Source organism: Mesoplodon mirus, assembly GCF_964341445.2.
Source record: "Mesoplodon mirus genome assembly, chromosome: 5".
NCBI lineage: Eukaryota > Metazoa > Chordata > Mammalia > Artiodactyla > Ziphiidae > Mesoplodon > Mesoplodon mirus.
The window spans coordinates 37,307,266-37,324,735 of record NC_138980.1 but is presented as its reverse complement, the minus strand read 5'-3'; the positions used below and the strand labels follow the sequence as shown (position 1 = coordinate 37,324,735).

The following is a 17,470-nucleotide window of genomic DNA, read 5'->3' as shown; positions in this document are numbered from 1 at the left end:
TGTGTTTGCAGAGGAAACAAGCTGAAGAGGAACTTGGCCCATGAGAGTGGGGTGTTGGCCCCCCAAAGACTGGCCACCTGGTCTTGTAGGAAGGGAGAAGCAGGCAGAGCCCCAGCAGTGCAGTCCTCCCCCAGCGTTCCCGCCTCTGGGAACGTGGGGAGCAAGGCCCCCAGGAGGGTCCCCAGGGACAGGTGTTCCCATGGATACAGCCTGCCACCACAGCAAACCCATGGCCAGTCGTGCCTTGCAGGACTCGGCCTGGCCCTGATGGCATGCCTAGCTGTGGCCTGTTTTGCTAGCAAGCCCTGAGGTGGAAACCTGGCCTGTTGAAAGGAAGGGCGTCCGTTCCAGTGGTTTGTGGCAGTCTAAGGACGAGGGCAGGAGATGGGACGGTGGTCTGAGAGGCCACTTGAGCTGTCGGGCCCAGGGGTGAGCGTGTGGAGGCATGCTGTTTGCCTAGGGTGTTCCTCTGGGATTTAGGGTTGAAATCCCAGCACTGAAAAACTCTGCAGTCACACTCAGAATCTGGGTGTCTGGGCCCACAGGCTTCAGTAGCAGGAGCAGCAACAGCTGCCGCTTCCAGGTGGGGCTGTTCATGGCCCCCATGACCTTCCAGGTTAATTAGGGACCTGCCCCAGCGGGAGTGCCCCTTGGTGGCCCCCAGTCAGCCCACTTGTGGGGCAGCGGGCCCAGGAAAGGGGGAGGTTGTCGATCTGGGGTCACGTGGGGAGTCGGCTTACATTGGAACCCCAGGCTCCCTTCACCAGGCATCTCACCTCAGGCCAGTGCACCCGCTCGGAGCTCTGGGGCAAGGGGAAAGTCGGAGCTCCCGACCCTCTCCTGACTCACTGCAGACTTTCGATGACAGAGCAGCACTTGGCAAAAATGTTTTCTGGAGCTGCTTCTGCCAAGATCTAGAGAAGGGGAGCAAAGGGGGGTCAGTTCTGAGTATCACTGCCCTCCACCCCCTGACGGGGTGACAGGTTCGCAGGCCCCTTTTAGTTGCTGGTAAAGGATTGAGAGGTGCAGCCCCAGGGCCGTGTGGATGAGGAGACGGAAATGGGTCAGGAGGGCTGCCTTGCAAGGCTATGCGTTACTAACAGCTGGGCAGAAACTGTGCAGGGATACTGTCCCTGGGAACAGGCCATAGGACCAGGGTTGTGCCAGGCTAGCTCACCCCCTTCCCATCCCATCCTTGGTGGTTGAGGCTAGTTTCTCTCACTCTTGCTCTTACCTTTGGTTGCGGGAGGGGAACAGGAATGACACCAAAGTTCTCTGTCTTCACAGCAGTGAAAGTACAGGAGTTGCATGGGTCACTTTAGGATTAAGATATCCCTGCTTTCTACCTTGAGAACAAATGGCTGGCTTTGAATTGAGCTATGGTTGACCAGTTGTCCTAATCTTAACGTGCGTGTGTGCGTGCGTGCGTGCGTGCGTACGTGCGTGTTTTGTAGATACGTTCTAAAATGTATTTAATTTTGCAGTTTTGGAGCCGTTCTGTTTAGACCTTACGTGTCATACCTGGGGGGCCACAGCCTGCACCCATTCTGCCTAATGGAAGAAATGGAACTCCCCAGTGTACATGCTGGGGAAACTGAGGCCCAGAGTTCTGGGATCCAGGGCTGCAGTATAACCCCTGTGCTGTTTCAGCTGGACTTGCTCCCCTGGAGGGCCAGGGGAGTGAGCAGCAAGCAGGGAGTACTTAGTTTCGGAGCAGGTTCCGGAGGAGGTTCTTCTGCTGGTAGAAGGCCAGAATGGGCTCACACAGGGTGTAATGCATCTCTAGGCGCTGGCGGATAGCCGACTTGCAGGCAGCGGCTTGGCACTCCACCTGGCCCTGGTGCAGCGCTCTCTGGACCATTGTCTCCATGGAGCAGTCAAACACGATGACGAGGTTGGGGGCCTGGCCCACCTAGGCACCCGTGAAGGGGGCTGGGTGAGGAAGAGGCTGGGCGCACTGTCCCCCTATGCGCCCCCACCCCAGAGATCAGGAATCTAGGGTGGTGCGGCCCAGTAAAGAATAACCAGGCCCCTGGGTCCGTTTTACTTTTGGAGTTCCAAGTTTTTGTTTTATGTGTTTATTTTTTGGACAGGTAGGGCATTGGTGGAGCTCATAAGCCAAACAACACCACTGGGAAAGGGCGAAGAGTCTTCTTGCTGTCCCCAGGCACCCTGTTTCACCTTCCCTGCAGGCAACCAAGTTCTCTATTTCTTGCGTCTCCTTCCGGAACTATTTTAGGCACGTGCCAGGCAGATCTGGTTCTGATGTTCTTTTTCCTCCTTTTTTACACAGATGGTAACGACATTGGTTTGCCCTTGAGTTTATTCACTTAGTAAGCTGGAGATGGTTGCACATTGGCACACCAGGAAGTTCCCGATCCTTTTTAATCACTATATAGTATGCTGTTGTGTGGATGTGTTATGATTTACTTAACTGGTTCCTCGATGTGTATTTAGATTGAAATATCCCTTTTAAGATGGATTTAAGCAGTTTCTCCTTGCCTTCCTCTTGCCTAGACACTTTGATTGGGGGAAGTACAAGAGTTGCCAGCTCACCACTGTGCTGCCTCCCACTGCAGGGAGACCTCCCTGGGTCTCCGAGACCGCCCACTGAGAGCCCCACCTCCTCCTACTTCCTCCAGAATTTCCTTGCAAATAGAATCTGTCAGCACTTTAAAACAACAACAAAAACACAACCAAGTGGGATTCACTCCAGGAAAGCAAGGATGGTTCGATACAGTTGTGTTAATATCTTAAGTAAAGAAAAAGTCATATGAGAATTCTCAGAAACACAGAAAGAACAATTTAAAAGACAAAATTCACGCATTCCTGATTTAAAAAAAAAAAAACTCGAAATTGGTAAATATGTTCTCAGCCGGCATCTTATTTAATGGAAACTTGCTCTCCTGTTGAAGTTGGGAATAAGATAAAATTGCCCATTCTTATTAGCCTGGTGGCGCAGTGGTTAAGAATCCACCTGCCAATGCAGGGGACATGGGTTTGAGCCCTGGTCTGGGAAGATCCCACATGCCGTGGAGCAACTAAGCCCGTGCACCACAACTACTGAGCATGTACTCTAGAGCCCGTGAGCCATAACTACTGAAGCCCACGTAACTAGAGCCCTGCTCCGCAACAAGAGAAGCCACCTCAAAAAGAAGCCCGTGCACCACAACGAAGAGTAGCCCCCGCTCACCACAACTAGAGAAAGCCTGCATGCAGCAATGAAGACCCAGTGCAGCCAAAAATTAATTAATTTTAAAATAATTGCCCACTCTTGACGTTACGACTTAGTAAGATATGAGAGGATTAGCTAAAGCAATGAGATAAAACAATGAGAGAAACCTGAATTGGAAAGGAGGAGATAAAATCATGTCTGTTTGCAGATGGTGTGATTCTATTTCTGGAAAACTCACGAAAATCAACAAACTAGTACAGACTTCAGAGAATTGATAAAGTAACCAGATGTAGTATTAACATACAGAAGCCTACACATATATGAAAATCGCCAGTTAGAAAAAAGAAAGAAGGCCCCATTTACAATAACATTACAAGCAACAACAAAAAATATATATATAAAACACTCAGGCAAAACTTTTCCCAAAACTGTGCACTGTCTTTAAAGGAAGATCTTTAAGGAAAACTTAGGTAAAATATTCCTAAGTGACTCGAAAGGAGACTGGAACAAAAGGAAGAGATACATGTTCTTGGGTAGGAAGACTCAACGTTACAAAGCAGTGAGGATGTTTCTAAATGAGTTTATAATCTTAATGTGATCCAAATGTGATATTTTTTTAGTGGAGATGGGTTGATTCTAACATTCGTCTACAAAAATAAGCAGGACTATCCAGGAAAAACAAGGCAAAGAAAAGCAATGGGAGGTGGAGGTGGGGAAGGGGGCATCCAACCTACCAGATATCAAAACATGGTAAAGCCGCCATCCTTAAACCAGTGCACAGGTGGACAAACAGACCCCTGGAACAGAATGGCAAGTCCAGAAATAGATTCGGGTGAATACGGAAAATTGGTATGTGGCTGGGGTGCCACCTCAAGTCAACGGAGAAAGGACAGACTTTTAAATAAATGGTGTGGGGACAACTGGATTCACCATTTGGAATCCTTACCAAATTTCCCCAACTAGGATATGTTCCAATGGATCACAGATATAAATGTAAGAAAGAAAACTATACAAGTACTAAAGAAACCATGGATGAATTAATTACCTTATAACCTGGGATTGAGAAAAACAACAACAATGATATCTCAAAATTCAGGAGAAATAACAGAAAATATTGATAAGTTTGACAAAAGTTTTAAAAATAATTTCTACATGTGAAAGAGGCACAATAGGGAGTTCCCTGGCAGTCCAGAGGTTAGGACTCAGAGCTTTCACTGCCATGGCCCTGGGTTAAATCCCTGGTCAGAGAACTAAGATCTCACAAGCTGTGCCACGTGGCAAAAAATTTAAAAATAAATAAATAAATAAATAAAGGTAAAAAAATAATTGACAAACTGGACTGGGGGGAAATTTGCAAACCATATCACAAACAGCTAAGATACAAAGAGTTCCTAAAAATCAAGAAGAAAAAGACCAACAAACCAACAATCCACTGGGGCGGGGGGAAGTGAGCAAAAGATGTAAAGGGTGCACTGAAGAAGAAGGGAAAATGGCCCTAGAACTTTCGAAAAGATGCCCAACCTCATTCATCATAAGAGAAATGCCCATTTAAAACCACCGAAATACCATTTCACACCTAAGCAGGTTGACAAATGGCTGGTGGCAATGCGGAACAAAGAGGAGAGTGATGCCATCAATCAAAATCATCGACACGTTTCTCTTTAACCCCACAATTCCACTCCTGAGAACCCATCCTAAAGACGCTAGCAAAAATAAGAAACGCCACATGAAGGTGATTGGGGCATCGTTGGTAGTGGGAAAAGATTGCGAACAGCTTGCTGTCTGTGGGCTGTCAGAGGATTAAACAGTGGCGCTGCCACACAGCGGAATTCTGTTTGTAAAATGGGGCAAGGAAGAGGACTTCTTGACACTGATATGACATCTTCAGGGTATATCTGAACATTAAAAAAAGGAAGCCTGCTGTATGTGGAATGCTACTTTCTGTGTGCAGGGGGACACACACAAGCGCGCACATGGTTTATTGCAAAAAGAAGGACAATCCAAAAATTAATGAAAATGGTTGCCTGCAGGGAAAGGAGTGCACAGTTTGGGGTGGGGGTGGATCTACCTTTTTATGTGACTGACTTTGGAATCATTACATGTGGTGCAAATTCAAATTTTTAATTTAAAAAAGCAATCCCTGGGACTTCCCTGGTGGTGCAGTGTTTAAGAATTCACCTGCCAATGCAGGGTACATGGGTTCGATCCCTGCTCCAGGAAGATCCCACATGCCTCAGAGCAACTAAGCCTGTGCGCCACAGCTACTGAGCCTGCGTGCTGCAACTACTGAAGCCCGCGCACCTACAGCCGGTGCTCTGCAACAAGAGAAGCCACCGCAATGAGAAGCATGCACACCGCAACAAAGAGTAGCCCCCCACTCGCCACTACTAGAGAAAGGCCATGTGCAGCAACAAAGACCCAACATAGCCAAAATTAATTAATTAATTAGAAAAAAGCAATCCCTAAACATCGAAAGCCAAGGTGAAATGAACAAACCCATGTGTCAATGTCACACCGCAACTACACACAGAAAATAATTATCTCGAGGGACCCAGTGTTTTTGTGGTATGTCCACAGTGAGACCTACTGTAAAGGAAAACCAGAGCTGCAAACAAATCTTAAACTTCCTTTGGTAGTTTTATTCTCAGTAGTTAAAATCGGTATGTTATTTGGAAACTGTTTTGCATCTAATGGAATAATGCAAATGACAATGTCAGTGGTTTTAGGAACCAGATTTTTTAGGGAAAAGAGAAAAGAGAAGTAAAACACTGTGACATTAAGTGTGAGCTGGAAATAACAGTAGAACTTGTGATGTTTTTTTCCTTTCAAAAGTCTGTGTTTCCTAGCTCTGTCCACTGGAAAGGCCTGGAAACGATGACCACCTGGTAGCAATGAGTACCCCTGGCACCCAGATCGGACACCACTGAAAAAGGGCCTTCATGGAGAAATGGCCAATTCCAGAGCTGGACCGGAAATGTGAAGGGGGGGGCAGGTGTGAAGTCTTGTGCAGAAAGAAAGCAAGAGGGTGAGTGTGAAATGGGGCTGTGTCCAGAGGATGCTATGCAATATGAGAGGGCTGCTTTTGGCCAAAGATGGGACAGCTTGAGCAACAACAAAAAAGAAGACTGGGGCTTCCCTGGTGGCACAGTGGTTAAGAATCTGCCTGCCAATGCAGAGGACACGGGTTCAAGCCCTGGTCCAGGAAGATCCCACATGCTGCGGAGCAACTAAGCCTGTGCGCCACAACTACTGAGCCTGTGCTCTAGAGCCCACGAGCCACAACTACTAAGCCTGCATGCCTAGAGCCCGTGCTCCACAACAAAAGAAGCCACTGAAATGAGAAGCCCGTGTACCGCAACAAAGAGTATTCCCCGCTCACCGCAACTAGAGAAAGCCTGGGTGCAGCAATGAAGACCCAATGCAGCAATCAATCAATCAATCAATCAATAAATCTATTACAAAAAAAGAAGACTGATTATTGCCATCATCAAAAAGACTACATGGGGCTTCCCTGGTGGCACAGTGGTTGAGAATATGCCTGCCAATGCAGGGACACGGGTTCGAGCCCTGTCCTGGGAAGATCCCACATGCTGCGGGGCAGCTAGGCCTGTGAGCCACAGCTACTGAGCCTGCGTGTTTGGAGCCTGTGCTCGGCAACAAGAGAGGCCGCTCTAGTGAGAGGCCGCGCACCACGATGAAGAGTGGCCCCCGCTTGCCGCAACTAGAGAAAGCCCTCACACAGAAACAAAGACCCAACACAGCCAAAAATAAATAAATAAATATTTTTTTTTTTAAAAAGGCTTAATACATTAAAAAAAAAAAGACTACAAACAATAAATGCTAGAGAAGGTATGGAGAAAAATGAACCCTCCTACACCATTGGTGGGAATGTAAGTTGGTGCAGCTGGTATGGAAAACAGTATGGAGGTTCCTTAAAAAACTAAAAATAGAGTTACCATATGATCTAGCAATCCCACTCCTGGGCATATATCTGGAGAAAACCGTAATTCGAAAAGATACATGCACCCCAATGTTCATAGCAGGACTATTACATAGCAACCAAGACATGGAAGCAACCTAAGTGTCCATCAACAGAGGAATAGATGAAGAAAATGTGATATATATATATATATATATATATATATATATATATATATATATACACAATAGAATATTACTCAGCCATAAAAAAGAACAAAATAATGCCATTTGCAGCAACATGGATGGATCTACAGATTATCATACTAAGTGAAATAAGTCAGACAGAGGAAGACAAATATGATACCACTCATATGTGGAATCTAATTTTTAAAAAATGACACAAATGAACTTACTTACAAAACAGAAACAGACTTACAGATATCGAAAACTTACGGTACCAAAGGGGAAACGTGGCGGGGAGGGATAAATCAGGAGCTTGGGGTGAACACACACACACACTACTATATATAAGATAGATAACCAACAAGCACCTACCGTGTAGCACATGGAACTCTACTCAATATTCTGTAACAACCTATATGAGAAAAAAATCTGAAAAAAATGAATATATGTATGGGTATAACTGAATCACTTTGCTGTACACCTGAAACTAACACAACATTGTAAATCAACTATATTTCAATGAAATTTTTTTAAAAAGACTAATTGAAGCACTTTAAATACACAAAGATGCTTGAGTTGGTAAGGATGAGAGAGAACAAAACGAAGGAAAACCAAGTAACGAACCTCACGGTCACAATTGGAGGTGAGTAGTACACCCAACCTCAGTCTGAAAATGAGCCCTCGTAGGGGAGAAGATAAGCACGTATCCCACCTGTCTGGTAGGAACTATATTTCAGGATAACCAAACAGCCCTGGTTGAGGAAGGACATTTCTTCTTTAGGGAAGAATTCCAGCTAATTGATGTGGGGGGGAAATGACTAAAAGAGAAACGTACAGCTTTCGAATTGATTCAGAATATGAATTAATTGATGCCAACAACAAATGAAACTGTAAGATAAGAGGCCGACGGGGCATGTTACAGCAGCCCCTAGCTGACCCTGTATCAGTTTGTGAGGACTGCCACACCAAGTACCAGAGACCGGGTGACTCCAACCACAGAAATTCCATGTCCTCACAGTCTTGGAGGCTGGACATCTGAGATGGAGGTGCTGGCAGGGTGGATTCCTCCGGCGGCCTCTCCTTGGCTTGTAGATGGCCGTTTTCTCCCTGTGTCCTCACACAGTCACTCCTTTGTGTGTGTCCTAATCTCCTCTTCTTATAAGGACACCAGTCGTATTGGGTTAGGACTGATCTTGAGGACCTTTTAATGTAATCATCTCTTAAAGACCCATCTCCAAATTCAGTCACATTCTGAGGTCCTGGGAGTTAGGGCCTCAACATATGGATTTGGGGGGGACACAGTTCAGCCCATAACAGATCACTTACTAAGAGCAGGGCAACCGGGCATGAAGGAGCCTCCTTCCTGAATGATGCAGTAGAAAAAAGGTATTGAACCACAGTGCCTCACACCAAATTCACACCAAATTGGACAGAAAAAGAACTGCAAGCACAATACGAGTTCTCTTTTCCCCACTTTCCCAAGTTCACTGCCTGGGCCCTGGTGAACATTCAAAGACCTGGGTCCTCTTAAATAACACATTGAAACACATGGAAAAAAACCAACAACTATGGCAAAGAGCCAACTAAACGTTGTGTGCTATCCAATAGGAGTTCACATCACCACCTATGAAGTGCACTTGAAAAAATGGAATCTAAGTCCCGAGCCAGACTCTAGACATGCTACCAATTCACAGGACACATAGAGGAGAGGGGAGCATGATAAGAAAACAAAAAAACAAAACACTGCAATCAGCAAAATCCTTGCTGTGCAAAATAAAAGAGAGCCAAAGACTAGGTTTCTTCAATAAATAAAAAGAGACAGGGGACTTCCCTGGTGGTCCAGCGGTTAAGATTCCACGCTCCCATTGCAGGGGACCCAGCTTCCATCCCTGGTCAGGGAACTAGATCCTGCACACATGCCACAACTAAAGAAAAAATCCCACATGCTGCAGCTAAGACCTGGCAGAGCCAAACAAACAAATAAATTTATTTTTGAAATAGGTTTTAAAAATAAAAGAGACAGAGATGGAGCATAAAGCACGTTTACATTACACTGTAGTCTATTAATAAATAATTTTGAAAATAAGTTTAAAAAAATAAAAAGGGATGGAAGGAGTATAAAGCACGTTTACGCTATGCTGTAGTCTGTTAGGTGTGCCATAGCATTATGTCTTTTAAAAATGTACATACCTTCATTTAAAAATACATTCTTGCTAAAAAATGCTAATCATCATCTGCGCTTTCAGCGAGTCGTAATCTTTTTGCTGGTGGAGGGTTTGGCCTCTATGGCTGCTGACTGATCAGGGTGATGGTTGCTGAAGGCTGGGGTGGCTGCCGTGATTTCTTAAAATAAGACAACAGTGAACTTTGCTGCATCAATTGACTCTTCCTTTTTTTTTTTTTTTTCCAGTACGCGGACCTCTCACTGTTGTGGCCTCTCCTGTTGTGGAGCACAGGCTCCGGACGTGCAGGCTCAGCGGCCATGGCTCACGGGCCCAGCCACTCCACTGCATGTGGGATCCTCCCGGACCAGGGCACGAACCCGTGTCCCCTGCATCGGCAGGCGGACTCTCAACCACTGCGCCACCAGGGAAGCCCCTGACTCTTCCTTTTATGAACAATTTCTCTGTAGCGTGCTGTGCTATTTGATAGCATTATACCTGCAGCAGAACTTCTTTCAAAACTGAAGTCAATCCCCTCAAACCCTGCTGCTGCTTTATCAACTAAGTTTCTGTCATATCCTAAATTCTTTGTTGTCATTGCAACAATCGTCACAGCGTCTTCACCAGGGGTAGCTTCCATCTCCAGAAACCACTTTCTTTGCTCATCCATAAGAAGCAACTCCTCACCTGTGAAAATTTTATCCTGAGATTTCAGCAGTTGTCTCATCTTCAGACTCCACTTCTAATTCTAGTTCTCTTGCTGTTTCCACAGCATCTGCAGTGACTTCCTCCACTGAAGTTTTGAACCCCTCAAAGTCATCCATGAGGGTTGGAATCAACTTCTCCCAAATTCCTGTTAGTGTTGATATTTGGCCTCTTCCCACAAATCATGAATGTTATTTTCTTTTTTTTTTTTGGCTGCGTCTTGAGGTATGTGGAACTTCCCCAACTGGGGATTGAACCCATGCCCACTGCAGTGGACGCGCAGAGTCTTAACCACTGGACCACCAGGGAAGTCCTCATGAATGTTCTTAATGGCATCTAGAATGGTGAATCCTTTCCAGAAGTTTTCCAGTTGACTTCAGAGGAATCACTATCTATGGCAGCTATAGCCTTACAAAATGTATTTCTTAAAGAATGAGACTTGAAAGTGGAAATGATTCCTTGATCCATGGGCTGCAAAATGGATGTTATGTTAGCAGGCATGGAAACAACAGGAATCTCCTTGACCATCGCCATCAGAGCTCTTGGGTGACCAGGTGTATTGTCAATGAGCAGTAATATTTTGAAAGGAACCTTTTTTTCTGAGCAGTAGGTCTCAACAGTGGGCTTAAAATACTCAGTAAACCATGTTGTCAACAGATGTGCTGTCATCCAGGCTTTGTTTTTCCATTTATAGAGCACAGGTAGAGTAGATTGGGCATAATTCTGAAGGGCCCTAGGATTTAGGGAATGGTAAACGAGCATTGGCTTCAACTGAAAGTCACCAGCTGCCTTAGCCCCTAACAAGAGAGCCAGCCTGACCTTTGAAGCTTGGAAGCCAGGCATTGACTTCACCTGTCCAGTTATGAAAGTCCTAGATGGCATCTTCTTCCAGTCATAGAAGGCTGATGGGAATTCCCTGGCAGTACAGTGGTTAGGACTCCGTGCTTCCACTGCAGTGGGCACGGGTTCCATCCCCGGTCAGGGAACTAAGATTCTGCATGCTGCGCAGCATGGCCAAAAAAAAAAAAAAAAATAGAAGGCTGTTTCATCTACATTGACAATCTGTTCAGTGTAGCCACCTTCCTGAATGATCTTAACTAGATCTTCTGGAGAACTTGCTGCAGCTTCTACACCAGCACTTGCTGCTTCACCTTGTACTTTGATGTCATGGAAATGGCTTCTTTCCTTAAACCTCAAGAACCCACCTCGGCTGGCCTCACACTTTTCTTCTGCAGCTTCCTCACCTCTCTCAGCCTTACAAAGAACTGAAGAGAGTTAGGGCCTTGCGCTGGATTAGGCTTTGTCTAAACGGAATATTCTGGCTGGTTTGATCTTCTATCCAGACCACGAAAACTTCCTCCATATTGGCAATGAGGCTGTTTCACCTTCGTATCATTCACGTATTCACTGGAGTAGCATTCTTAATCTCCTTCAAGGACTTGTCCTTTGCATTCACAATTTGGCTAACTGTTTGGCATGAGAGGCCCAGCTTTCAGCTTATCTCAGCCTTTGACATGCCTTCCTCACTAAGCTTCATCATTTCTAGCTTTTGATTTAAAGTAAAGGACATACAACTCTTCCCTTCACTTGAACACTTGGAGGCCATTGTAAGGTTACTAACCGATCTGATTTCAATACTGTTGTGTCTCAGGGAATAGGGAGGCCAGAGGAGAGGGAGAGAGATGGGGGAACGGCCGGTCAGTGGAGCAGTCAGAACACACACAACGTTCATTGATTAAGTTCGCCGTCTTACATGGGTGCAGTTCACGGCGCCCCAAAGCAATTACAATAGTAACATCAAAGATCACTGATCACAGCTCATCATAACAAATATAATCATAATGAAAAAGTTTGAAATATTGTGAGAATTACCAAAACATGACACACAGATACGAACTGAGCAAAAGTTGTGAAAATGGTGCTGATAGACTTGCCCAACGCAGGGTTGCCACAGACCTTCGATCTGTGAAAAATGTAATAAAGCAAAGTGCATCAAACTGAGGTCTGCCTGTAGGTGAAAAGGACAGGGACAAAGCAACCAATCGCAGTGGGCCAACCTTACTTAAATCCCGATTAAAACAAGATGTGAAAAGAAAAAGATTTTGAGGTGTTCACGGGAACTTGCTTAATGATTGGTTGTTTGATGACACGAAGGATATTAAGGTGTAATAACAGAAGCGTGATACAATTTTACAAAAGTCTTTATCTTTTAGGAAATATATACTAGAATATTCATGGATTAAAAAGAAAAGCACATGGGATTGACGTATATACACTAATATGTATAGATAACATAAGAACCTGCTGTATAAAAAATAAATTAAAAAAAAAAACACAAAACGGATGGAACCTAAATCTATGGTAAGAACGCCTGTAGTTAACTTTCAGTGTACAGGGCCAATGAGGAATGGAAGGAGACAAACAATGCACATGGAAGAATCCCAAGGATGAGATTTTGTATAAGACAAATGACCCAGAGTCTTCAACGAGTCAAGGGCAGGAGGGAAGCAGGGAGGGAGGACTGTCCACCTTGGATTAGGAGACGCCTGGTGAGGACCTCGTTTTACTCATAAATGTGACCAGCTGGGAATCAGACATTTTTCAGCTGTGGGGGAAATGCAGATGTGGATGGGGCATCGAATAGTCTCAAGGGATTCACACTAATCATCTGAGATGCTGTTGGGTGAGGAAACGCTCATAATGGGATTCGGGATGGGCTTCAGAACACATAATCAGCAATCTTGACATTTTGGCACCAATAAAGTAAGTGTGGCCAAACCATGATCATGTGGGACTTCCCTGGAGGTCCAGTGGTTAAGACTGTGCTTTCACTGCTGCGGGCCCGGGTTCGATCCCTGGTTGGGGAACTAAGATCCCATAAGCTGCACAGCATGGCCAAAACCCAAAAAACACTCTTTTAAGCCAGAGCCTCATTTATCTTCATTTTCTCACTTCTGAGAGCCACACAGTTACCAAAGAAAAGCATGTCTCCTGTTCCTCTTAGTGTGAAGCCACCATGCAAGCAGGATCCTAAATGGGCCTCTGTGAAGGAGAGGGAGTGGGTGGGTGTAGGGGGGATGGCAGGGGGCACAGAGGGCACATCCCGTCCACATGGTGAAAATCGTGGCCTCTATCCTGCCTTGGCCACCTAAATGGTGTGACCCGGGCAAGCTCCCGGATCCCTCAGTGAAAAAAGCAGGCTGCTGACTGTGCGGGCGCCTGGAACGTTCCAGAAGATCAGAGTTCATCTGTGCAGAGGGTCGAGACCAGCTCTGGGCTGGTAAAAAGCTCTGGAGGAGTTCACACTGCTGTTGCCATGGGGATGTGCAGGCCCCTGTGTTGCCAAGTCAGATGTTTTTCAACAGAAGCTGGGAGTTTTGATGTGGCATCTCTGGATTTTTGCAGGTTGGCCACTAATTTAAAACAAAGTATCAAAGGCTGAAGAGTCCAAACTGAACATGTCGGTGGATCCCATGGGGCCCGAGGGCCGGGAGTTTGTAGCCTCTGCTGTGATGCTTTGCAGCCACTTGAGGAGCCCATCCAGCTGGCATGGGTGACCGGGTGCCTACTTTAGGCCAGGTGCTGGCCTGGCGCTGAGCCAGTCATTAGCCTGGTCTTTGCCCTCCTGGCTCCCAGACCAGGAGAGGGAGCCCTATATTTGCCCTTTACCTTCATCCCAGGGAGCCGGACAGAATTGCTTTAGTGGAGGTGCGCACAGAGGGCGGGGCCCCACCGAGGGCCCCTCCCAGCCCCTGTCGGCACCCCCCTACGCCATGACCTTTGTCTGATTCCCTCCCCGTGCCTGAATGTGTTTCTACTGGCGTCCAGCAAGTCCCAGGAAAGCCCGGAGTCCCCCAGCCTGCCGCAGTTTCTCTCTTTCTACTCAGGTGTCCGATGGATGACTTTTCATGATGTTGGCGTTGCACGTCTGGCTGGCTCCACCGGTCAGCTCTGCACAGGGCTCCCCCCTGGACCCCCCAAACTGAAGTAGCCCACTAGCACCTCTCCAGATGCCATTCTGTGTTCTGTTCTTCGCTGCACTTACCGCTACCAGAAATGTGTTTTGTTTTGCACGGAACGTGTTGCTGGTCCCTACCTGCTGCATCCTAACAGCAGGGACCCCATGTGTCTGGTGAAGTCCAGAGGACTTAGCTTGTCCTCAAGAACTATTTCGGGCACAGGAGGTTAAATAAATAGATGAGCAGAGAGTTACATTCCATCTTTACGGCCCAGAAATGATGCTAAATCCACCTGCCCCTCAGTGGGCAAATAGTTTGTTTACCGGGTGCCAGGGACTGTGCGGGGAGATGTTAAAATGACTTTGTCCACGACTTCCCTGGCGGTCCAGTGGTTAGGACTTCGTGCTTCCACTGCAGGGGGCACGGGTTCGATCCCTGGTCGGGGAACTAAGATCCCGCATGCTGCGCGGTGCAGCCAAAAGAACCAAACCCAAACCAAACAAAATGACTTTGTCCCCACCCTTGGAGAGCTCACCAGCTCTTCACACGGTTCTAGATGCTTCCAACAATCTCTTCACTGTCCCCTAGATAACGCAAAACTCCATTTCCCTGTCAACAACTCCTCTCCCCCGGGGTCTTGCCCCTTCAGATCTCCAAGGTGGGGAGGGGACCCGGCTTCGCACCCTCGCAGGCGTTGGGGTCACTCACAATGTGCTCAAACTCCTTGGCTTGCCTCAGCTCCCGGGGGAAGCCGTCAATGAGGAAGCCTCGGCTGTCCGGGCAGGACAGCACGTGGTCACTGATCATATCAAGGATGACACCCTGGGGAGGGAAGGGGAGGCTGCATTCGGTGCCCAGGGGCCCCTCACCTGCGAGGTCACCTTGGCAAGTTCTGGTGTATTTCAGGGAACACCCACTGCTGGGGTCTCTGGAAGCACTTTTTTAATTTTTTTAATTTTATTTATTTTTGGCTGCGTTGGGTCTTCATTGCTGTGCGCAGGCTTTCTTTAGTTGCGGTGAGTGGGGGCTACTCTTCGTTGCCGAGTGTGGGCTTCTCATTGCGGTGGCTTTTCTCGTTGCAGAGCACGGGCTCTAGGCGTGTGGGCTTCAGTAGCTGTGGCTCGCGGGCCCTAGAGCACAGGCTCAGTAGTTGTGGTGCACAGCCTTAGCTGCTCTGCAGCATGTGGGATCTTCCGGGACCAGGGCTTGAACCCGTGTCCCCTGCATGGGCAGGCGGATTCTTAACCACTGTGCCACCAGGGAAGCCCTGGAAGCACTTCTGAGAACGGGGCTCGGCCACGGTCCTCTGGGCGGGTGTCTGCCACACGCCAGGCTTGCTGGGCTCGTTTGCTCATCACTGTCATGAGGAACTGGGGTGACCTCCATCTTACAGTGAGGAATCGGGGGTAGAAGGGGCCACTGACATACAGGCCTGGGGTCACAAAGGGAATAAATACTAGCTAAGTTTACTGAGCATTTCTTAAGGGCCAGGAGCCCTGCCAAGCGCTTTATAGGAATGACATCACCTGACCCGCACCCCAGCCTTCTGCTGGGGGTCCAGCTGCTCTCCCATTTTAGAGTTGAGGACACAGAGGCTCAGGGCAGCAAAGCAGCAGCCAGTGGCCCCAGACTTTGGGGCCCCTTGGCTCCCACAGGGCCTTCCCGGGAAGCTCCTCCCGATGTATGCCCTTCATCCCTCTGCCCCTGCGCCTGGGACCTCTCACTGTCGGCACCAGGGGCCCCTGCAGCATGACGTCATGGATCTTCTGGCCCCGCCGGGTGCCTTGTTGGGCCTCCTGCCACAGCAGCTGGCCCAGCCCCACATGGCAGAAGCTGTACTTGGTCACCATGTTCTTGCACTGTGTCTCTTTGTCGCAGCCTGGGCCGCCCAGCACGAAGATGATCAGGGGGGACTTGAGGATGTCTGCAGTGCCCAGGCAAGAAGGAGGCAGAGGGGTTGGTGCCTGTAGGGGCCAGCGAGCGGGCACCACGGTGACTGTGTCCACAGCTTAGTGTGTATACTTGGTGACACCGGACACAGGTCTGCTGCCAGAACTACTTCTGCCCTAGGGTGGCATCTGGGGGTGTGGGTCCACGCCCAGTGGTATGTCCAGGCACGGCACACATTAGTGCTGCTGCGGGTTGTGTGGATGAGGATGGGAACCCAAGCAGGCCAGGCCCTTTGCATGCAGCATGTCCTTGAAGCGTCACAACGGCCCCATCATCCCATTTTACAGTTGAGGAAACTGAGGCTCAGAGAGGGGCAGGGACTTGTCCATCCCTCCCGTCTCACCCGTCTTCCGTCTTCTTTTACTGCATTCTAGCCCAGTGGAATTGGCTGTCCCTTGAACTCATCACCCCCCTGCTGTCATCCCCCCCAACCACCGCTCCCCACCCCTGGAATTCCCTACCCTAGTTCCCTTCAGGACACAGCTCACCCATCAGGTCTTCTCTAAGCTCTGCCCAAAGAGCCTCCCACTCCATCATTCCCAGCCTTAAAATCCCATTCCCTCCAGCAATGGCCACGATCAGTAATGACTCTGCCTGTTTACTTGTTCTTGTTTGTCTCCCCAGCCAGACTCTGTACTCCATGAGGACAGGGTCTATCTGTCTTTCTCGTCCCTGTATTTCTAGTAGTTGGCATGGTTTCTGACACATCGTAGTGGATGAGGAATAGATGAATGTCCGTAACTATCAGACACATCTATGGAGTGCTGTAGTTTATGGTGCAGTTTTGTTGTCTTGCTTCCCTCGCCTTTTTCTTAGCCAACTCCTAGTTTAAACCTTCCCTCTCCCCTGAGCCCTCAGGGCCACCTGCTCTTTCCCTGTGGCAGCCTTGTTCCTCCTGGGATGTAGATACCATTTTCGGAGACTGTCTCCACCACACTGTAATCTCCAAGAGGACAGGGAGCTGGTTTGCCACATTCACCGTGGACTGCCCAGAACCCTGCACAGCAAGCGCTAAAGTGGATCGTTGAATGACTGACCCTGAGCATGCGCAGTTGTGTCACTACCACGGTTGGGGAGGAGGGGCGTGGGGGGGGGTGGACTTGGGGGGGTGGGGTACCTGTACTTTCCTGCCCTACACAGTCTCCTTCCCTTCCCCCCAGTAAGCCAGCCACTCCCGCGATATTACCCTTCTCCTGGGGCCTCAGGGGCCTGCCCATCTGGGGCAGCTTGGACTTGCACATACTCATCCTGCCAGCAGCCCGATCACCCGATCGCGCCCCATCCCCACCTAGGCCCTGACCCCTCCTGGCTCGGTTCAACGTCCCAAGGGCCCCTGGCCCGATCATTTAGCGAGACGATAGGGTTACCCCCGGGGTTAGGGGTAAGAAATGAACCCGAAAGAGGCTCAGGTAGTG

At 48.2% G+C, this 17,470-nt stretch overlaps 1 protein-coding gene across 1 annotated transcript; it reads right to left on the bottom strand.

Annotated features, from left to right (window-relative positions):
• Nucleotides 1–845: 845 nt before the first annotated feature.
• On the bottom strand, nt 846–17,302 carry LOC309804596 (adenylate kinase isoenzyme 1-like; the record flags this gene model as incomplete). Its single annotated transcript, XM_082622014.1, has 5 exons — nt 846–914; nt 1,718–1,912; nt 14,814–14,927; nt 15,830–16,029; nt 17,242–17,302. 5 exons carry the CDS (start codon nt 17,300–17,302, stop codon nt 846–848), a joined length of 639 nt encoding a protein of 212 aa, XP_082478140.1.
• Nucleotides 17,303–17,470: the final 168 nt, after the last annotated feature.